This window comes from Apium graveolens, chromosome 8 (genome assembly GCF_009905375.1).
Source record: "Apium graveolens cultivar Ventura chromosome 8, ASM990537v1, whole genome shotgun sequence".
NCBI classification, from domain to species: domain Eukaryota; kingdom Viridiplantae; phylum Streptophyta; class Magnoliopsida; order Apiales; family Apiaceae; genus Apium; species Apium graveolens.
The window spans coordinates 70,831,211-70,854,810 of NC_133654.1; the positions used below are offsets into that span (position 1 = coordinate 70,831,211).

Genomic DNA, 23,600 nt, shown 5'->3' on the forward strand with positions numbered 1-23,600 from the left:
ATTGATCAAGAGTGAGCTCTTTAATACTCGAGTTATTAAGTTCTGGGGGACTTTGTGCCTAGTGACCTAAGGATTTTATAGTCTGGGATCCGCTAACCTAACGCTCGCTACATGGGTATTATTGCATAAGTCTTTTGAGACCTCATTCATTGCACGGTCAAATAAGCATCTTTGCTATGTATTCAATAATAGTGTGAATCCTTGTATAAATCTAGTAGAAAGGAGGTGTTGTGAGTCATAATGCGTTTATTGTCTATTCTGTTTATAAAATTTTGATTGTTTGGATGATAGATAAGTTATGGTTATTGATCTCGTATCGAGAGATATCTGTTAAGCATTCCACACACCCACGTTTCTGGTTTGTGAGTTGGTTTGTGGGATTTATTCGAGCTCTGTTTAAAGTCATTGCATTCTTAGAGGCATTGGCTTATTCATTTGGTTTTGGTTATTCTGAGGGGATCGATTGCATTATCATTTAGTTATATTCATGCATTAGGTTGTTTTGTAGTTTTGAGTCTGTTTATGCTTGAGGACAATCATCGATTCAAGTTTGGGGGTGTGATAAGTGGATTTTATATCCACTTGAAACGCTTCATTACAAGCTTAAATTGGTGTTTTGGACTCAAGTTGTTGGTATTTTGATGTGTTTTTGTGTTATTGCATTTCAGGTATTAGTTATATGAAGAAAAGAGCTTTTAAAGGAAATATGATAAAAAGTGATCAGAATTGGAAGCCAAGGCCATTTTCAAGTTGTAGAGAATCTTAATAGCTTCCCGTGGGCAGTTGAATCGCCTAATTCTGACGAGTAGAACTCAAGTTATGGCCAAAACAAGATTCATCAGAAATTTTCCCAATCAGTAGCTGAGCGCCCGCTCAGCAGCGCCCGCTCAGGAGAGCTGAGCGGCCGCTAAGGGCGCGGTTGGTCCCTGATTTCGCTGAAAAAGCCTTTTTTGAGTGGAATTTGACGATTTTAAGGGTCCAGGTCCACTAGGGGCGTATATATACTTAAAAAAAGAGTTTTCATCATCCGGGAAGATTGGGATACCAAGGAGAAGACCTAGAAGCACAGAAAAACTCCGAAAAAGAAGATCTTGTTTTCAACTTGTGATTCTTTGAATTAGTTGTAACTTTGGATGCTCGTTTTCGTTCTTGTTGAACCTAGATCTCGTTTATTCGTACTTTAATCATTATTCAGTTTATTAAGACCTTGTTTTATACCATGCTTTCATTGGAACCCATGGTGATGATGAGTTCAATTATGGGCTAATCGTTGTCATGGGGATTTAGCGGATTTACTTATGGATTTCAATAATTAATTTGTTTTGATATCTTGGTGTGTGGTGATTGTATGATATCCTAGTATTGGTTGTGCTTATTCGTCTTATGTAATAACCCCAATTTTTGAGAAATTTTGAAACCCTTATGAATAGTGTTTTTGCTGAACGAGAAAACTTTTCATGCCACGCTATGTAGGGGTTCTGTTATTGATCTTATGGGATATTATTAGTACTCTATGAAGTATATAAGTGTATGTAAAGATCGTCAGAATCCAATTCCGAACACTTTGGTTTTTCCCGGAAATCCACAAGATATAGAGAGAATTGAGTATAAGGTAACAGGATAAAAAGGATTTAAATTAAAGGATTATAATAGAGGACCATAAAAAGGAATATAATGTATTGAGAAAGGTTAAGGGAACCTAAGTAATAAGATCCCGGGTATGATCCTTCAAACGATAAAGGAGAACGAAAGTTAAGCGAACCGTATAACAGATCAGCGGTCATTAGGCAAACGATTAGGAAGTTAATCAAAGGGATTAGTGGGAATGATGTCATCCAACCAATAGAAAGAGGACAAGGAGGGGAGGATTACATCACGAGGATGACCTAGGCATGACAAGAAAGGAAGGAGATGTGGTGACTTTTTAACCACACAAAAACCAAGGGCAACTAGGTAATTCACTAAAGCAAACAACAAAAATCAACCAACCAAGCAAATCATTTCATTTCACCAAGCAAAACACAAAAATATCTCTTCTTCTTCTTCAAGCTCTCGGGTTTTTTCTTAAAAAATGAAAGTCCAAGCTCCTCCACTTACTATTTAGCAAGGTAATTATCTAAGCTTCCCCATGGATAGTTACATACTTCCTATAAGTTTAAGCTCCTAATTCCAAGCCAATCTTTTTCTATAAATCATGAAAGAAGATGGTGAATAGTGTTTTCAAGAACTAAAATTTGTGTTCTTGAAGTTTTGTTTAGATTAAGCTTGGATAAGGGCTTTAAAGGTGATTCCAAGCCATTCTCTTGATTCTCCACTCTCCAAGGAAGGTATAAACTACAAACCCTAGCTTTAGTTTTGAGTAATTAGGATTGAATGTGTTTGATATAGCATATGTGAAGCATGATGCTTGATTGGTTGAAGTTTGGTTGAGTTTGTAGAGATTAGTTGGTTTTGTTGCATTGTTGGAGTTGTAAATCTTGGTAATTAGTTAAAGAACCTAAGTAAGGCTTTTAGTTCATGTGAGGAATAAGTATAAATGGTTAATGTGGATTTGTTGGGGCTGTTATGATGTGGTTTGGAGGGATATTGGTTGTATGATTGATTTGGGGTTGATTTGTGGTTGGTATTGAATGGTTTAAAATTGGGAAAACGCGTAAACATAGCCGTCGTAACGTCCGATTTTCTTTAGACTGTTTTTGTGCATAACATTAGGACCCGAGAACCCCCTGCTAGATTATGACCACTGCCATGATTAGATAGCTCATGTTACGAGCTTCGTTTTGATATGTAGTTCGTTCGATTCCGATGCACGGTTTAGGAGAAACGACCGTTTCAAGTAACGACGTTTCGCGAACGAAACTTTTTCCCTCGCCTTACTTTGAAACATAGATTAAAGACCAAAAAGGGTTAATTAATGTATGAAACATTTATGGTAAGTGTGTTAGGCAGTTGGTAAGACACTCGCGAAGGAATCGCTTTAAAACTCGTAAAGGTTAAATTATTAAAAATGGTGGAGCCGAGGGTACCCGAGTGGCTTAAGCGAATCAGTGAGCGCAAAACAAGCGTTAGAGTCTAAGTTAGTTAAAGTATAGATTTACAAGTGATTTTGGTTTAATTCCAACTTACTTGTTGTTTATAGGTTACCAGACTCGTCCCGAGCCATTCGTAACCCCAGTCGCTCAGGCAAGTTTTCTACCCGTTATACTGTTGTTGTGATGTAAATATATGTATATGCATTATCTTGTGATATTGCATGATTGTTATTAGCAAATTTTGCGATATATTGGAGCATGCTAATATGGTATATATGCATGTCTGTTTCGTAATCTGGTTATCTATCTGTTGATTTCAATGCTTATAGTTGCATAATACCTATGCTAGAAATAAGCAAGTAGTTGCGTATACCCTTAGTATAGGGGATAAAAGGTGAACATATTTCTAAACCGGGAGTCGATGTTCCCGAGTATATATATATATATATATATTTATTTATTTATATATATATATATATATATGGATATAGTTTTTAAAACTATTAATCGAATAAGGTTTATTCGATAACTTTAACTTTATTTTATTATTGAATATTATTTCAAATATTATTCGAAGGCGTATGACTCCTTTACATTATTTATTGAATATTATTTGAATATTCATTTAAGGATGTATGACTCCTTTATTTTATTTAATGAATATTATTTATAATATTCATTCGAGGTATTATGACTCAGCTTATTTTATTTATTGAATATTATTTGAATATTCATTTGAGGATCTATGACTCCGATTATTTGCTGAGATATATTCTTTATTTTATTAAAGAATAAGGTGTCGATAATCAAACTTATTTTTGATTATTCAAATAAAGATATTACTTTCGTATAAGTATATCTTTGATTATTTGCTATTCATTTCAAGTATAAGTTTTAATACTTCTACTTCAATTATTTTATAAAGATTATCTTTTATGGGAATATTATTTAAATAATAATATTCAGACATTTTTCTAAATATTCTGGGGACTGATTTACTTCATTAAATCAGTTTTACTCCAAACACTCTTTAAAGTGTTTTCGAGTCTTTAAAATGATTTTCAAAAGTTAGAGCGGATCCCAAAACTATTTTTATATTTAAGATCTTCCTTTTAAAAAGGGGATTTAAATACTCGCTCAAAACCTGGGGGATCCGGCTCGGTGGTGTGTTTTATATTCGCAACAAGGTTGCTGTCTTGGTAAAAGAGTTTTTGATTACTTACCCAATATTCGGGAAGTAAAATTCTTGGAACAAGTTAATCCATTAACAGGCATCGCCTGGGAAATATCGGTGAGTTTTCCTTTCCAACTAGGTACGACTTCTTGGTGGAGCCGTATCAACAAGTTTCTACTTGGGGAAAGGGGGAAACGAGCTTTACGTTTCAGAGTCATGGATTTCATCTGAACTAGGAGTGGCGTAAGTGGTCGAGTAGCGCCGGCCCAGCCTTATTATATTGGCCCAAATGGCCTGGAAGTTCCACTAAGGCGGTCCATTCCTTAGGAGTTCAGTGTTCGGTTGACAAGTAAATCCGACAGGTTCTCCTCTACATGTAGAAAATGGTGGGGTTGTACTACTACGACTGATCATCGTAAGTGGTCTTCCTGGCGCGGTAAACTCCCGTAATGAGTTCATCATCCAATTGGATATTTCTGCAACACTACCCAAAGCACTTCGATAGAAAGGCTACGGTTGGGCGATTGTTGAGTGTTGGCAGGGTCAAGTTTTCAAAATAATGTTTGCATCAAATGAAGTATCTCATAACTTCATTTTATTTTGATGATATTTTAAAGGTTGAATCTATTCAAGTATTATCTTGTAGTCTCGTCTATGTGATGAACTTTGGAAACTAATTATAACTTGAATTGTGGTAGTTCAAGTAGTATGTGGAAAAGATATAAGTATATTGGAGTATTTTGTAACTTCATCTTTTAAACTTATATCTAGTAAATGATTATCTTATGCATGACAAAGATTTTCAGAAAAACGTTGAGACAAGGTTAGATATATGAGATCACCTTACAACGATATTTTTATACAGTTATACACTGGAATTCTGTGTGTATTATGCATGGAAGAGGACTTCCAATATTTTGAAAAGTATATATGTATATATATATATACTGAATATTTTGCGACTTCATCGCATTAAGATATCAACTTGGTTCATTTCTTTTGACCAAGACTTTCATGAGTATTATGAGTAGGCTCATATATTGTAAATCATTATACATATTATTTTGGTGGGCTTGCTGCTCACCCTTGCTTTATTTCTTCATCACACAACAACAGTTAGGAAAGATGGCCAGACTCCAGCAGACCCAGCGCAAGCGCGTGGGAAGCGTCCTGTGTCTTCCCGTTGATGTTGTAGCTGCTATAGCTGCAGAGGTAGATCTATTGTAGATCAGACCATCTACTTTTGAGAATCAATTATGTATAATTATAACTTGTGGCAGATAATGGCAATTAACTGTAAATTTATCAAGTAATCATTTTGGGTTGTAATAACTTTTAAATTGTGGATTCAAAGACTTGTACTTATTTAAATTTCATCCCTGAGACTATAACGGGTTGTGGTGTGTGTTAGTGTGGGGTCACAGCATAAGGTTATTTATTAATTAAGTGAAGTGATATTATGGAAAGAAAGACCGTGACGACCCGGATCCCCGACCCCGGATCTGGGGGTGTTACAGAAATGGTATCAGAGCCAAGCGTTATAAACCTCAGAGATGATGGGACGTTAAGATAATAAGTTAACTAAGATAATAAGAACTCTTGCCAAGTTCATAGTCGGACTACCTAACGTAGTACTGACAGTTAAAACCCTTATGGGAACCCTTATAAATGTAGCGATAGAAGCGTAGTTCGTTATCGTATAGAGTAGCGGGACTCCGAACCCTGAGGTTGAGGAGCAACAACGCGATGATGTTTTATTACTAATTGGAGATCGGATTGTGGATCCGATAGAGTGTCCTAATGCAGGACCGGATGATGTTGATATTGAGGATGTAGCGGTTGAGGATGTTGTCCTAGATGGGATTGTTGCTGAGGAGGATCTCGTGGAGGATCCTGACAAGAATGAATAAAGGACCACTGATGAATTGATGACCATGGTTAGGGCAACTCCCAGAGGTAGGATTGGCCGGTCACTACCGGAGGTTCGTTCAAGTTTGTAAAGATAGTAGCTCCTTTAACGCGGCTTACTCGTAAGACTGAGAAGTTCGAATGGACAGAGAAATGCGAGAACAACTTTTAAGAACCGAAGCAAAGGTTGGTGACGTTCCCTATGTTGGCGTTGCCGGATGGAAAATGAGATTTTGTGAAGTGTAGTGACGCTTCGCATAAGGAATTAGGGTGCTTCTCATACAGCACAGCAAGATAATCGCGTCTGCGTCAAGACAATTAAGGTAATATGAAATTTGATATCACCGCCCATGAGCTTAGGCTTGTGGCAATAGTTTTACCCTAAAGATTGGAGGCACTACTTGTATGGAGAGAAGTGCGAGAATTACCTAAGCCATAAGTGCTCTAGTACATTTTCACGTAGAAAGAGCTCAACATATGCCAGAGGAGGCAGTTAGAGCTAATCAAGAATAATGATTGGGAGATTCTTTATCATTCGGGGAAAGCCAATGTGGTGGCTGATGCCCTTAGTAAAAAGGAGAGACTCAAGATGATAATGTCTTTGGGAGAGTTTATAAGAGACTTTGGAAATAGTAGTGAAGGTAACCGGAGCCGGTACCGAAAAGCTGTTTGAGATTGCAATAGAGACCGAATTATTGGAAAAGAGCATACGGTGCCAGAGAGAAGTTGTGAATAAAGGCAGAGAGCCAACAATTAGATAAAAGATTAATATCGAGAAAGATGATAAGGGAATAATGAGGTATTCCTATAGAATTTGGGTTCCGAAAGTTCAAGAGCGTAAGGATGAGATCTTAGACGAAAGCTAGTTTGAGGAATAAGATTTAGAGCAAACCCTGAACGTGATAGTCAGGGAGGTCGCCATCAAGATAGAAGGAACCCATGACATAATGGAGTGGAAAATGAGGATTTTAAATTAAAAGATGACCCCAATTATGGGGAGTAGGATGAAACATTTCATACTAAGGAAATAGAAAGTCGAGTAAGGAAAGGAGACCCGAGACGGTACTCCTATACAGTAATTCATGGACCTGTCTAGACAGAACTTAGACTATTATCCCCAACCACCACCTTGAGGAAACAATGTGGTGTGAAATTCTTTCAGGACCTCTAAGTCGCTAAGCTCTCAGAGTTCCAAGGAATAAGCTGACCCAGTCGAGGCAAGAGCCTGGCTAAAGGAAATAGATGAATCATTGGAGATTCTAAATGATGGACGAATCACAAAAGACTGTTTTTGTCACTTACCCTTCTAAGAGAGAGACCACCCATTGGTGAAAGACCAAGAAAGGCACGGAGCCAGAGGTTAGAATAAACTGATTTAAGTTCAGTCAATTGTTTTCGGGAAAGTAATTCCCAAGGTTATGGAGATAGTGTAAAAGCTTTAGAGCCAGAACAAAGGCGGACGAGTATGATGAATTATGAATCTAAGTTGTAAAAGTTATCAAGATTCGTTCTGAGGACACGAATCCAGAATGACGGGATGTTTGAAATCAATGTTTATGTTGTGTTGGTTCATGAAATAATGATAAGAGAAAGGAAAATTAAAAGAAATTGAAGTGGAAAGGAATATAACGGCAATAGAGTTTGAGGAATGATAAGGGAGTTGGGTATAGGGAAACCCTAAAGACTCGTAGCAATAGAAATAGAAAAGTATGTAATCATCAGGATGAGGGTGATTCACCATGAGTTAAATTGATGGTGGAAGGTATAAGAGATACATATATTTTATTCCCTGTAAGTTGGGAGGATTCGAAGAAACCTTGAGATAGTTCGAAGGATAAATAATGAGACGCGGATAGACTGAGGAGATAAGAAAGTAAGAAATTAAGAAAATTGGATGAAGGAAGTGACCTTCAAGAATGTGAAGTGTAAGACCGGTGGCTTGATACCCAGGAAGGGAGACGCCAGGTATGAAAGATATCCCAACATTGAGATGACTGTTGAGATAAACAACAAAAGTAAATAAGGATTTATTAAGAAGAAGTTCACGTTGAACACGACCAATATCTTCCAGATCATCCATGTGATCATTACCAAATCAGGAAAGAAAAGCGGATGACCATTGTTATCTTTTGGAGGCCATATGGATTGACCTCAATTTGAATAAGGATGCTATTATGAAGTTAGGTATAGACTATCGAGGTGGGAATGATGAATAAGATAATCTATCAAGGATATATGACTTGATTTATCCATGGAAGGATGCATGTACCTTTTAAAGGTGGAATTAAGGATAGAACATTGGTAACTTAAAATGAATCCTAGGGGACTGCATAAAGGTTGGCATGTCACCCTTAATAGGGACAGTATGAGTTTTGACAGTATGATTGGGAAAGGGTTAAGGTAACAACAACCTTTAAGAATCAGTGGAGAAATTTTGCAGAAGTATATAGACAATGGTTCTACTATTAGTAAATGGTATTGTGATATGCCCTGTATCTAGGGAATACAGGAGGAACGATTGAAGGATAACCTTAGAGGTTTTATAAGGAAAAAGGTAATATTCAAAATTCTCAAGAATAGAAATGTGGATAAAGGAAATATGACGTAATTATAATGATGCCAAGTGGGGCACGTGTTAAACCACGAGAAAGTATGGATCGAACCAGTAATGGTCGAAATTGTTCAGGGCAATTAGGATTTAAGAAAAAAAAAATGTTCTAAGTATGATTGAGAGTCAGTCTTGACAGTGATTAGCCTCTAAAGAATGAGGCAATAACTTATGGAAAAATGGTGATATTTTTTTTTCTTCTTTCCCATCTGATTTTAAGGAAAACATCTTCACTCAAGCAATGATCGGAAATAAGGTAGAAAATTTATTTGGAGGTGGTTAAAATGACATTGACTGTAAGGAAATTTTACTATCAGGAAAGGCCAAAGAGGTGGCCGACACTTTAAAGGTAAGTGGATAATTATAGGCGCGTGTGCCAAAAGAATACAGTGATGATGGTTAAAACTGTGAAGGTTGTATTATGGTTTGGAAGATTGACATTCCTTCTGATGACTGTGCAATACCCAACCGTAATAGTAGTTGGTAAAGGTTTAATTCGTGTAATCGCCATGAACGGGCTATCTATCTTAGAAGGTCCTATCTTGAGAATAATCCAGGACCATGTTTCAAAAAGGACTAGATGAACCCTTGAGTTAATTCGTCTATTTAGGGCGTATGATTAAGAATGGTATTAACCTGCTATCGTTGCTTTGATTGAAACTCTTCTGCACTTTTATCTGCTTCATGTCATGAAAGTACGTCAGAGTTTGGAGTGTTCTTCATGAATTGTGATTGGTGGTTATGTTAACTCCTTAGGAGAATTAGATACGAGATGTATGGACTCCGTATGGTTAGTTATTAAGACTTCATGGAAAATGAATGACTACAGTAGGTCAGTGGTGGACCATAGTAAGGCAGCAATGATTCTGCGAGTAATGAGCTGATTACAACCATGAGAGTTGTATTGGAATGGGTGTTGAGATTGAGTACCACTAATCGGGTCGTGGTAGTGTATAAGTTATCATTGATAGACTAATTAAGTAGAGTATCTACCTGGTGAATTATTATTCTTTCTTATCAATAGAGAGTCGTATTATTATACGAGGAAGGTTGCGGTGCAAGCATAGAATTCTAGTAACGATGATGTCTAGAATGAGATCCCAGGTTCGATTTTCGATGTCGAGGGAGTTTCAAAGGTAATTGTGTATAAGCTCGAGGAAGGGCATGGGTCCATAGAATGATGGACGGGATAGCGAAAATATTTAGGCACGTGAAATGCGATGCTATAACACTTGATGTTGATATAAATACATATATGTTTTGTTCTTCTATGACAAACCTCTATAGTTCAGAGGTAGATTCCAAGCCAGATATTTTATGGCAATAAAATTTTTTTTATGAATATACAATTCTCTTCAATTCGTTCTTTTCTCTTCTTTTCATTTCATGTAAGCTGAGAAGAACAACCCTTCCAGAAGGGGAGGTATTGCCGAATGACTATCTATCTGTGTGATAGAAGCCTAGTAGGATACCATCTATTGTTTAATTGCTTGTCAAGTACTAAAGGCTGGCCACCTTCTGTACTAACTATGCGATATAACAAGTGTTCATGATCATAGTGATCTCTCAACAAATTCCTTTACTTCTATTTGATTGATCAAATTTTGGAAAATAGAAACAACTGAAAAAGGAGTAATAAAGTGGTGGTAGTATGCGGAATGGGAACACATTCGTGATACTAAGGTTGACGTGGTTATTAAAAGGTTATAGAACGCTAACGAGCAAAAGTATAACCCGTATAATATTAGAAACGGAAGGTAGTAGCGATTACGAACTAGAAAAGAATGGGTATTGAGAAGCAAAAGTTCTAATGATAAAAGCTATAATGAGAGTCAGTGCAATAGACTTGAAAGAATTTGGAATGATCACTTAATTCGGATTGAGTTATCTTACGACAATAGATCATATGTCATTATCGAGATGTCGCCTTATGAGATCATTGAGGGAAGACAATGTCGATCTCCCTTATGTTAGGATGAAGTTGTAGAGCGCAAGATGCTCGGACCCGTAGTAGTCCAAAGGACCAAGGATATGATAGATCTAATCAGAGGACGGCTGGTAGTAGCCCAAGATGGTCATGATAAGTATGTTGATTTGACACAAAAGGATAAAGAGTATGAAATAGGGGACCTAGTAATGTTATAGGTATCCCTTGGAAAGGATTGATGAGGTTCGGAAAGAAAGGAAAGCTAAGTCTACAATTTGTTGGACCCTTGGATATATTAAGACGTTTGGGAAGTTAGCATATGAGCTAGCCCTAACCCAGAACATGTAGCTAGTCATAACGCGTTTCACGTATCAATGTTAAGGAAGTGTAATTCAGATGCCAGATAAATAGGGGCATATGAGCGCATAGATATGCAACCCGACGTAACCTATATGGAGCAACCAGGAAGGGTTATAGAGTGAAAAGGAACGAGTGCTTAGGAGAAGGGTTATCAAACTAGTAAGAGTTTGATGGTAGAACCACAATGTGGGAAAATTGACTTGAGAGTTAGAAAGTGCAATACTAAGAAAGTATCCCTATTTATTTCTATCCGATTCCGGGACGGAATCCTTTTAAGGAGGGGAGACTGTAATAACCCCAATTTTTGAGAAATTTTGAAACCCTTATGAATAGTGTTTTTGCTGAACGAGAAAACTTTTCATGCCACGCTATGTAGGGGTTCTGTTATTGATCTTATGGGATATTATTAGTACTCTATGAAGTATATAAGTGTATGTAAAGATCGTCAGAATCCAATTCCGAACACTTTGGTTTTTCCCGGAAATCCACAAGATACGGAGAGAATTGAGTATAAGGTAACAGGATAAAAAGGATTTAAATTAAAGTATTATAATAGAGGACCATAAAAAGGAATATAATGTATTGAGAAAGGTTAAGGGAACCTAAGTAATAAGATCCCGGGTATGATCCTTCAAACGATAAAGGAGAATGAAAGTTAAGCGAACCGTATAACAGATCACCGGTCATTAGGCAAACGATTAGGAAGTTAATCAAAGGGATTAGTGGGAATGATGTCATCCAACCAATAGAAAGAGGACAAGGAGGGGAGGATTACATCACGAGGATGACCTAGGCATGACAAGAAAGGAAGGAGATGTGGTGACTTTTTAACCACACAAAAACCAAGGGCAACTAGGTAATTCACTAAAGCAAACAACAAAAATCAACCAACCAAGCAAATCATTTCATTTCACCAAGCAAAACACAAAAATATCTCTTCTTCTTCTTCAAGCTCTCGGGTTTTTTCTTAAAAAATGAAAGTCCAAGCTCCTCCACTTACTATTTAGCAAGGTAATTATCTAAGCTTCCCCATTGATAGTTACATACTTCCTATAAGTTTAAGCTCCTAATTCCAAGCCAATCTTTTTCTATAAATCATGAAAGAAGATGGTGAATAGTGTTTTCAAGAACTAAAATTTGTGTTCTTGAAGTTTTGTTTAGATTAAGCTTGGATAAGGGCTTTAAAGGTGATTCCAAGCCATTCTCTTGATTCTCCACTCTCCAAGGAAGGTATAAACTACAAACCCTAGCTTTAGTTTTGAGTAATTAGGATTGAATGTGTTTGATATAGCATATGTGAAGCATGATGCTTGATTGGTTGAAGTTTGGTTGAGTTTGTAGAGATTAGTTGGTTTTGTTGCATTGTTGGAGTTGTAAATCTTGGTAATTAGTTAAAGAACCTAAGTAAAGCTTTTAGTTCATGTGAGGAATAAGTATAAATGGTTAATGTGGATTTGTTGGGGCTGTTATGATGTGGTTTGGAGGGATATTGGTTGTATGATTGATTTGGGGTTGATTTGTGGTTGGTATTGAATGGTTTAAAATTGGGAAAACGCGTAAACATAGCCGTCGTAACGTCCGATTTTCTTTAGACTGTTTTTGTGCATAACATTAGGACCCGAGAACCCCCTGCTAGATTATGACCACTGCCATGATTAGATAGCTCATGTTACGAGCTTCGTTTTGATATGTAGTTCGTTCGATTCCGATGCACGGTTTAGGAGAAACGACCGTTTCAAGTAACGGCGTTTCGCGAACGAAACTTTTTCCCTCGCCTTACTTTGAAACATAGATTAAAGACCAAAAAGGGTTAATTAATGTATGAAACATTTATGGTAAGTGTGTTAGGCAGTTGGTAAGACACTCGTGAAGGAATCGCTTTAAAACTCGTAAAGGTTAAATTATTAAAAATGGTGGAGCCGAGGGTACCCGAGTGGCTTAAGCGAATCAGTGAGCGCAAAACAAGCGTTAGAGTCTAAGTTAGTTAAAGTATAGATTTACAAGTGATTTTGGTTTAATTCCAACTTACTTGTTGTTTATAGGTTACCAGACTCGTCCCGAGCCATTCGTAACCCCAGTCGCTCAGGCAAGTTTTCTACCCGTTATACTGTTGTTGTGATGTAAATATATGTATATGCATTATCTTGTGATATTGCATGATTATTATTAGCAAATTTTGCGATATATTGGAGCATGCTAATATGGTATATATGCATGTCTGTTTCGTAATCTGGTTATCTATCTGTTGATTTCAATGCTTATAGTTGCATAATACCTATGCTAGAAATAAGCAAGTAGTTGCGTATACCCTTAGTATAGGGGATAAATGGTGAACATATTTCTAAACCGGGAGTCGATGTTCCCGAGTATATATATATATATTTATATATATATATATATATGGATATAGTTTTTAAAACTATTAATCGAATAAGGTTTATTCGATAACTTTAACTTTATTTTATTATTGAATATTATTTCAAATATTATTCGAAGGCGTATGACTCCTTTACATTATTTATTGAATATTATTTGAATATTCATTTAAGGATGTATGACTCCTTTATTTTATTTAATGAATATTATTTATAATATTCATTCGAGGTATTATGACTCAGCTTATTTTATTTATTGAATATTATTTGAATATTCATTTGAGGATCTATGACTCCGATTATTTGCTGAGATATATTCTTTATTTTATTAAAGAATAAGGTGTCGATAATCAAACTTATTTTTGATTATTCAAATAAAGATATTACTTTCGTATAAGTATATCTTTGATTATTTGCTATTCATTTCAAGTATAAGTTTTAATACTTCTACTTCAATTATTTTATAAAGATTATCTTTTATGGGAATATTATTTAAATAATAATATTCAGACATTTTTCTAAATATTCTGGGGACTGATTTACTTCATTAAATCAGTTTTACTCCAAACACTCTTTAAAGTGTTTTCGAGTCTTTAAAATGATTTTCAAAAGTTAGAGCGGATCCCAAAACTATTTTTATATTTAAGATCTTCCTTTTAAAAAGGGGATTTAAATACTCGCTCAAAACCTGGGGGATCCGGCTCGGTGGTGTGTTTTATATTCGCAACAAGGTTGCTGTCTTGGTAAAAGAGTTTTTGATTACTTACCCAATATTCGGGAAGTAAAATTCTTGGAACAAGTTAATCCATTAACAGGCATCGCCTGGGAAATATCGGTGAGTTTTCCTTTCCAACTAGGTACGACTTCTTGGTGGAGCCGTATCAACAAGTTTCTACTTGGGGAAAGGGGGAAACGAGCTTTACGTTTCAGAGTCATGGATTTCATCTGAACTAGGAGTGGCGTAAGTGGTCGAGTAGCGCCGGCCCAGCCTTATTATATTGGCCCAAATGGCCTGGAAGTTCCGCTAAGGCGGTCCATTCCTTAGGAGTTCAGTGTTCGGTTGACAAGTAAATCCGACAGGTTCTCCTCTACATGTAGAAAATGGTGGGGTTGTACTACTACGACTGATCATCGTAAGTGGTCTTCCTGGCGCGGTAAACTCCCGTAATGAGTTCATCATCCAATTGGATATTTCTGCAACACTACCCAAAGCACTTCGATAGAAAGGCTACGGTTGGGCGATTGTTGAGTGTTGGCAGGGTCAAGTTTTCAAAATAATGTTTGCATCAAATGAAGTATCTCATAACTTCATTTTATTTTGATGATATTTTAAAGGTTGAATCTATTCAAGTATTATCTTGTAGTCTCGTCTATGTGATGAACTTTGGAAACTAATTATAACTTGAATGGTGGTAGTTCAAGTAGTATGTGGAAAAGATATAAGTATATTGGAGTATTTTGTAACTTCATCTTTTAAACTTATATCTAGTAAATGATTATCTTATGCATGACAAAGATTTTCAGAAAAATGTTGAGACAAGGTTAGATATATGAGATCACCTTGCAACGATATTTTTATACAGTTATACACTGGAATTCTGTGTGTATTATGCATGGAAGAGGACTTCCAATATTTTGAAAAGTATATATGTATATATATATACTGAATATTTTGCGACTTCATCGCATTAAGATATCAACTTGGTTCATTTCTTTTGACCAAGACTTTCATGAGTATTATGAGTAGGCTCATATATTGTAAATCATTATACATATTATTTTGGTGGGCTTGCTGCTCACCCTTACTTTATTTCTTCATCACACAACAACAGTTAGGAAAGATGGCCAGACTCCAGCAGACCCAGCGCAAGCGCGTGGGAAGCGTCCTGTGTCTTCCCGTTGATGTTGTAGCTTCTATAGCTGCAGAGGTAGATCTATTGTAGATCAGACCATCTACTTTTGAGAATCAATTATGTATAATTATAACTTGTGGCAGATAATGGCAATTAACTGTAAATTTATCAAGTAATCATTTTGGGTTGTAATAACTTTTAAATTGTGGATTCAAAGACTTGTACTTATTTAAATTTTGGGTTGTGGTGTGTGTTAGTGTGGGGTCACAGCATAAGGTTATTTATTAATTAAGTGAAGTGATATTGTGGAAAGAAAGACCATGACGACCCGGATCCCCGACCCCGGATCTGGGGGTGTTACATCTTATATGCGTAGCTAACATATAAGATAGCGTGTTAATCTCTATTGAAGCGAAAGTGAATATAGAGGTTTAGAACTTGCCATGCTGGCATAGGTTCATGTATGTGTATGCATGATTCGTAGGTAACTCTAACCGTTTTACTTGCCCCATGTAATCATTATGGATAACTTGTGCTTAAACCGTTATGTTGTCAAATTCTATAGACATATAGGGTCTCAATATAATTGGTGCCTATTCAGCTTCTATCTCTTTTGTGGATGTCTGGTAGAATGGTACTCGTGCAACAAAAGTTGGCGTTTATCAGTTTCGTGTTATCTAATTAGTGTCATCACCATCACATGCTAAGGTTAAGAATGAAAAGGCTATTGAATGAAGTATTTAATGAAGTTAGAATCCCATATTTGTCATATATAGTAATTCAACCTCAATTCTCTTAGTTAATATTATATAGTATAATCTCTTAGTTTAATCAAAAACCAATTTGTTATTTGTCTTAGCATTGAGCGATAACCATACATTGTTGCATAGGTGCATAAATTGAACTTAACCTGAACCAGTCTCTGTGGGAACGAATCTGATTTATATCTTATACTACTTGCGAACGCATATACTTACGTGTATTTTAGCGCGTATTTTCGCCCTAACAGCCGTATTCACCCCTTTGAATGCGCCGATCTCCAAGATTCTCCATGAGATTAAGGGCAAACCCAGATTCCTCCGTCCAGCCAAAATGAAGGTCCCAAACCACAAGAAGAACCCCGATAAATACTGCGACTATCATAGGGACAAGGGGTATAACACCGATGAGTGCTATCACCTCAAAAAGCTCATTGAGCGTATGATCAAAGACAGCGAACTTAATCCGTTCGTCTGAGATCTAAGAGACAGGCTTGGGCCGAAGGAGAATCAGGAGGAGGAAATAGAGGCCGAGGAGCCAGAGGGAAGGGATAGGATAAGGGGCAAAGTAAAAACTATATCTGGGGGCAGCATCCTGGATAAGGATAGTAAGACAGCCAAGAAGAAATACGCCCGACAAGTGTACAATCTATATCAGTTAGGACATGCAAAGCCCCATATGCCCATGACCTTCAGCATAGAAGACTATGAGGATGTCATTCGCCCACACGAGGACCCTCTTATTATAAATCCTATCATCGGGCAGAATAAGATATGGAAGGTAATGGTAGATACCGGAAGCTCGACGAACATACTGTTCCACAAAACCTACTGCAAGATGAACTTGGCTGGAGAACAGTTAGAGCCCTGCAATGAGGCTCCCCTTTACGCCATTGGAGGACATCCCATTCAGTTTGAAGGAACAATTACTCTCCCAGTCCTCCTAGGCAAATTTCAATATACTGTTGAGAAGCAAGTGACGTTCTATGTGGTTCGGATCGAAAGCCCGTACAATGCAATATTTTGGAGGCCCTTCTTGTCAACCTTTGAAGCGATGGAGTCTATACCCCATCTTAAGCTGAAGTTCCCAACTGAGAAAGGGGTAGGAGAAATGAGAGGCGATCAGAAAACCGCCCGAATCATAATGCTAGAAGATCTCGAGAAGGATCAGGAATACGAAGGGCCGGACGGAACTGGAAAGAGAAAGCGGGCTGAACCCGAGCCCAGCGGAAGCCGAGAGACATTAAATATTGAGTTGGAAAAATTTGGGGCGGATCTCTCGAGCCCGATAGCCGAACCCGCAGCGGAAACCGAAGAAGTGAAATTGTACGCAGGTCATTCGGGAAAGATGGTTCAGATTGGGAAAAACATGGGGGCAGATCTGAAGGCAAAGGTAATAGCTGTCATTCGGCAATACCATGATGTGTTCTCCTGGGGGCCGGAAGACATGCCCGGCTTGGATCCCAAGACGGCAAAACACTTCTTGAATGTGCAGCCCGAGGCCAAACCGGTGAAGCAGAAGAAGAGGACATTCACAGTCGAACAGCAGAAGGTCATAAAGGACGAAGTAGAAAAATTGTTGGAAGCCAAATTCATCAAAGAAATTGAATACCCCGACTCGCTAGCCAATATGGTGGTTGCCAAAAAGTCAAATGGGAAGTGGAGGATGTGCGTGGACTATACGGACCTCAATAAAGCATGTCCAAAGGATCAATACCCCCCTGCCCAGCATCGACCAACTGATAGACGCTATGGCAGGATATGAGGTACTTAGTTTTTTCGATCTTTTTCTAGTTATCATCAAATTACTGTGAATGACAAGGACGTGCCCAAGACAGCGTTCATAACTCTGAAGGGGACTTATGCTTACATCAAAATTCCCTTCGAACTAAAGAACACTGGAGCCACATTCCAACGAATGGTAAACAAGGTCTTTAAAGAGCAGATCGGTCGGAACATGGTGGCATATGTGGATGATATGATTGTAAAATCACTATTCTAAGATCATGCCGAAGACTTGAAAGAGTGCTTCGAGACACTCCGGAGGAACAACATGAGGATCAATTCGAACAAATGCACCTTCGGAGTCTCTAGTGGCAAGTTCCTTGGCTATATGGTCAGTGCCCGGGGGATAGAGGCGAACCCCGAGAAGATCGAAGCGGTCATTAATATGGAAGCCCCTAAATGCATCAGAGACATCCAAAAGCTGACGGGTCGGCTCGTCGCCCTTCGGCGTTTCATCTTTCGATCAGCCGAAAAGGCACTCCCTGGGTCAAATAATTTTTTGAGTGGGGGCCCGAGTGCCAAAAGGCATTCGAAGAAGTGAAAGAATACCTTACCAAGGCACCACTCTTAATGAGGCCCGATCCGAAAGAAACTCTCCAGCTTTATCTGGCCGTGTCCGACAGGACCCTAAGGGCAGTGCTTGTGAAAAACTACGAAGGCAATCAACACCCTGTGTACTACGTGTCCCATGTCCTCAAAGATGCAGAGACAAGGTACCCCAATGCTGAAAATTCGCATATGGGTTGGTTATGGCCTCCCGAAAATTGTGACATTACTTCCAAGGCCGAACGATTCAAGTTGTCACGAGTCAACCTCTGAAGAAAAATTTAACAAGGCCCGAAGCCTTGGGAAGAGTAGTGGCCTGGTCCATCAAACTTGGAGAATTCGATCTCGAGTATGTCCTCAGGACGACGATCAAGGCTTAAGCGCTGGCCGACTTTGTGGTCGAGTGCACCTTCTCGGGGCTGAAGGATCTTACGCCCGATGAACAGCTAATCCAGATCCCTGGGAAGTGGAAACTTTTTATAGATGGGTCGGTAGTCGGAAAAAAGTGTGGGGCCGGCTTAATTCTCTCCAGCCCCGAAGAATTCGAGATATGCCAGGCTATAAGATTCGACTTTCCCTTAACGAACAATGAAGCAGAGTACGAGCCACTCCTCGCAGGGATGGAGCTGGCCCGAAGCCTTGAGGCGAAGCATCTAAGGGCCTTCAGAGACTCCATGCTGGTTGTGAAACACTTCATGGGGGAATATGAGCAAAGAGACCCCCGAACGAAAGCCTATACTGCCAAGGTAAGAGATGCTTCTTTGTCATTTGAAACCTTTGAGCTAAGTCAACTTGGTAGGGAGAACAATGCACGGGCGGATGCCCTTTCCAGGCTAGCTTCGGCCGAGACACAGAACCTAACTAACTCTATTTACCTCACTGAAGCCAAGATGCCTTCAATCGAGAAGAAAGAATGTCTGGAGATTCACTAGGGGAACGATTGGATGACTCCCCTCAGGAACTTTTTGGAGAAAGGTATCCTATCGCCGGACCGAAGGGAGGCACTAAAAATAAAATATAGAGCGTCGAGCTACACAATCATTAATGGGTGAATGTATCGCCGATCAGCCAGTCAGCCCTTCCTGAGATGTTTAAACACAGAAGAACAGCGACAAGCTCTTGAGGCAGTGCACGAAGGAATATTCGGTGAGCATCTGGTTGGTCGGTCCCTCGCCTTTAAAATCCTTCGCCAGGGGTTCTTCTGGCCAAACCTGAAAGGACGATGCCAGTGAATACGCCAAAAAGTGTGTGCAGTGCCAATTATTCGCCACTGTCCCGAGACAACCCCCATAAGAAATGACCTCCGTGCTAAGTCCCATTCCGTTTGCCATGTGGGCCGTGGCTATTGTGGGAATTCTCCCAACAAGCATGAGGCAAGAAAAATACTGCATAATTGCCATCGATTACATGACCAAGTGGGTCGAAGCCCGACCTCTATCGGCCATTACCGAAGAAGTAGCAAAGAAGTTCTTCTTGGAGCAGACTATTCTCCGATTCGGGATTCCGAAGATTTGCATCTCTGATAATGGAACCCAGTTTATTGGAAACAAATTTTGTAAGTTCCTGCACCACTTCGGAATTGAACAGAGGTTTAGCTCAGTTGCCCATCCGCAAGGGAATGGAGCAGTAGATGCGGAAAACAAAGTAATCTTTCAAGGAGTAAAGAAGAGGATGGGAGAAGCTAAAGGAAGATGGACAGAAGAACTCCCTTGGATCTTATGGGCCTACCGAAGAACCCCTAGGACATCAACAGGGGAAACTTCTTTCAGAATGGCCTATGGAACCGAAGCCCTGATTTCAGTCGAAGTAGGCTTGGAATCATACAGAACTGAGACCTACAATATAGAAACCAATAGCTTCGGAAATTCCAAGGGATGCCCAACTGAAATGAATTTTTGGTGAATTCCAAAATGGTGCAGGAAGAATTTAAACTTGTTTCCAATTAATTGGGTGCATTTTTCCGAAAGACAGACCTTTGGAATCCCGAACATCAAAATCACTTGCTCCAGTATAAACTTCTTCGCCGCTTCTTCGGTGATACTTGCCAATGGCCGAGCTTCCACCCAATTGGTCATGCAGTTAATAACCATTATTTATTATTTAGCTTACTTAGTGTGGATGGGCGGAATTCCCACAATATCTACGACCCACATAGCGAATGGAATGGCCATCTCCTCCGGGGTTGCTATGGGACAGTGTTGAACAACTGACACTGTTTATACTTCTTTGCGTAGTCATGCGCGTCGGCCTGCGGAGTTGGCCAATAAAACCCTTGCTTGAGAATTTTGTAGGCGAGGGATCAACCGGCCATGTGTTCACCTCAAATTCCTTCTTGGGCCATCTTTAGATCCAATCTTTGCTCTTTAGTGTCCAGATATCAGAGTAAGGGTTCAATGACGGATCTTCAAGATAATTTTCCACTTACGATGGGGTAGCTAGTTGCTTTGCATTCGACCTTTTACGCGTATTTGTACCTAAGAGCAGAGTTTCTTTCTCTAGAAAGGCTCGGATGGGGTTCATGCATGTTATCATTTAGTGAATCTCCATACATTGCTTTTTATCAACCGAGGGGGCTTTAACTTCGGTGAGGTAGATCGAACGATTAAGGATCTGTGTCTCGGTCGAAGTTAAGCGAGATAAGGCATTCGCTCGGATATTGTCTTTCCTGCCCATCTATCTTAATTTAAAAAAATGAAAGAACGAAGTGATTTTGCGTATATTAGTTGTATAGGTATGGGTCCGAGGGTCCCCTTGCTTATATTATCTAGAAAAGTGCTTCAAAACTAGCATAGAGTCACTGAATAATCTCAAATGTTTGACTTCAATTTTTTTTTCTAAATCCATTCTAGCTAATAAGGCTTCATACTCGGCCTCGTTGTTAGTGTAAGGGAATGTAAATTGCATAGTTGTAAAGATCTCAAAACCATATGGGGATGAGAGAATAAGCTCGGCTCCACACTATGACACCCTCCAAACCCGGGTCAGAAGTTTGGGATCCACAACACACATACACACACCTTATATAAACCTGTTTAGGAAATAATATGTATGCAATGACCCTACTTACCATAACCATGGATCACAACAGTTCAAAGTATGTCCACAAGCCACAACCTTATTGTTAGATATATTTGATGTCATGTCTAATATGATTCATGTTTAGTTTTCAGATCTTAACAAACAGGATATATCAGGACTTACTGGAAGTCAGAACTTAATATCGGAACTTAAGGTCATATCAGAACTTAAGTGCGGGATGAATTTCATATAAGGAAGGAAGCTAATTTATAGTAGAAGATCGAGACTAAAATAAAAAGAAGATATGCATGGAAAGAGTTAGAAGACTGGAAGACTTATAGAAGATATATGATTGATATATTTTAGGAGACAGAATTGTATTCCATATCAATTAGAAGTTATCTTGTAACTGTGTAGTATATAAACACAGACTTAGGGGTTACACTATATGTGTTATCATTATCGAGAAGATTATACATTATAACCTAGCAGCTCTTAGTGATATTTATTCATCACTGAGAGAGAACAACAGTTCATATTATAACAGAGTTTATTTAATATACTTGATCTTTGTTACATACTTGTGTTAAATCGATTTGATTGTATAAACATTGTATTCTACCCCCTTCTACAGTGTTGTGTGACCTAACAAGTGGTATCAGAGCTTATCTATCAACACACATACAGTAAAGATCAAAACAATCATGTATGAAGAAACACAAACTCCAACCAAGCCCACCAAAACTCAAGAAACTCAAAACACTCAAACCCACAGTCGATATGAGACTATTAGGGTTCCCATACTGAGACCTTCTGAGTATCCCATATGGAAAGTGAAGATGGCTATGTTTCTGGAAGCTACAGATCCAGAATACCTTGACAGAATTAATGAAGGACCACATAAGCCTACCAAGCTCTCTGTTGTAGTTGCTGATCAACCAACAAAGACCATACCAAAGGATAAAGGTGAGTACACAGCTGAAGACATCTCATCTATTTCCAAGGATGCAAGGGAAAGGTATTTGATGGATAGCGCCATTGATAATGTCATGTCAAACAGGGTAATTCATTGCAAAACTGCAAAGGAGATATGGGATGCTTTGGAGACAAGATGCCAGGGAACTGATGCAATCAAGAAGAACATGAGGACTATACTCACTCAAGAGTATGAGCACTTTGACTCAAAAGCTGATGAGTCATTAACTGACCTATATGACAGGTTTGTCAAACTCTTGAATGATCTATGACTGGTGGACAAGGAATATGATCTTGAAGATTCAAATCTAAAATTTCTTTTAGCTCTTCCTGAAAGTTGGGATTTGAAGTCTACTACCACAAGAGACAACTATGATCTTACTGAAACAACTCTTGATGAAATTTATGGTATGCTCAAGATTTATGAACTTGAGATGGATCAAAGGAGCAAGAGGCATGGAAAGAAGTCAAGGACAGTTGCTCTTAAAGCTGAGGAGGAATCTCCTAAAGTTGTTGCCTCAAATAGGGGAAAAAGAAAGGCTCTCATCATAAAGTCTGATTCAAAGTCATCATATTCTGATAATGATGATTCAGAAACTGAAAGTTTACCTGAAATGGATGCTGATGAAGAGATGATGAAATTGTGTGCTCTTATTGTTGTGTATATGTTATGTACTTGATGATTTCATTAACAAAACACCTTGGTAGATTTTAACTAGTGAAAAATATAGCACTCAACGGATAAGGATTATAGTCCCGATGGACGACTCAATATAGTCCCGATGGATGATGATTTATTATCCATCGAGTGAGTAGCTTATGTAACAATAAGTATATAGCACATTTATGCATACACATTGTTTAGATTCTGTAAGTAGTACTCAAGTCATGTTGACTTCAACTAGATATGCAGAATAGGTTGATTAATTGTACATATATGATGTCTTGTAATCCTGCATAAATGAAATGAAGTCAAGTGCCAGATTGCTACCCGACGGATAAACAACAATGCCATTTGACGGATGATCAACTAGACAACCTTACAGATGATCATGAACTTGACGGATGAGATGAACCCGATGGATAAAGAATTCAAATATCTGTTGATAGTGACAACACATTCACATACGTCGAGTGTATGCAAATGGAATGTGGAAGCCTATTCAACTGGGTTTTCGAGAACAAAGAAGCATTGCCATTTCCATGCTATTATGAAGATATTCAAAGATGCTGGAATAGAGTAATGAAGTAGAATAGTATTAGACTTGATAGTTTTTGTTT

At 38.4% G+C, this 23,600-nt stretch overlaps 1 protein-coding gene across 1 annotated transcript; it reads left to right on the forward strand.

The window, feature by feature from the left end:
* Positions 1 to 16,680: 16,680 nt before the first annotated feature.
* Positions 16,681 to 17,760, forward strand: LOC141679683 (uncharacterized). Its single transcript, XM_074486116.1, has one exon. The coding sequence runs from the start codon at positions 16,681 to 16,683 to the stop codon at positions 17,758 to 17,760; it is 1,080 nt and encodes a 359-aa protein (XP_074342217.1).
* Positions 17,761 to 23,600: the final 5,840 nt, after the last annotated feature.

What these genes read in the sequence shown, in the direction of transcription:
- LOC141679683 (XM_074486116.1), top strand. Translation starts at nt 16,681, where the DNA reads ATGACCTTCAGCATAGAAGACTATGAGGATGTCATTCGCCCACACGAG.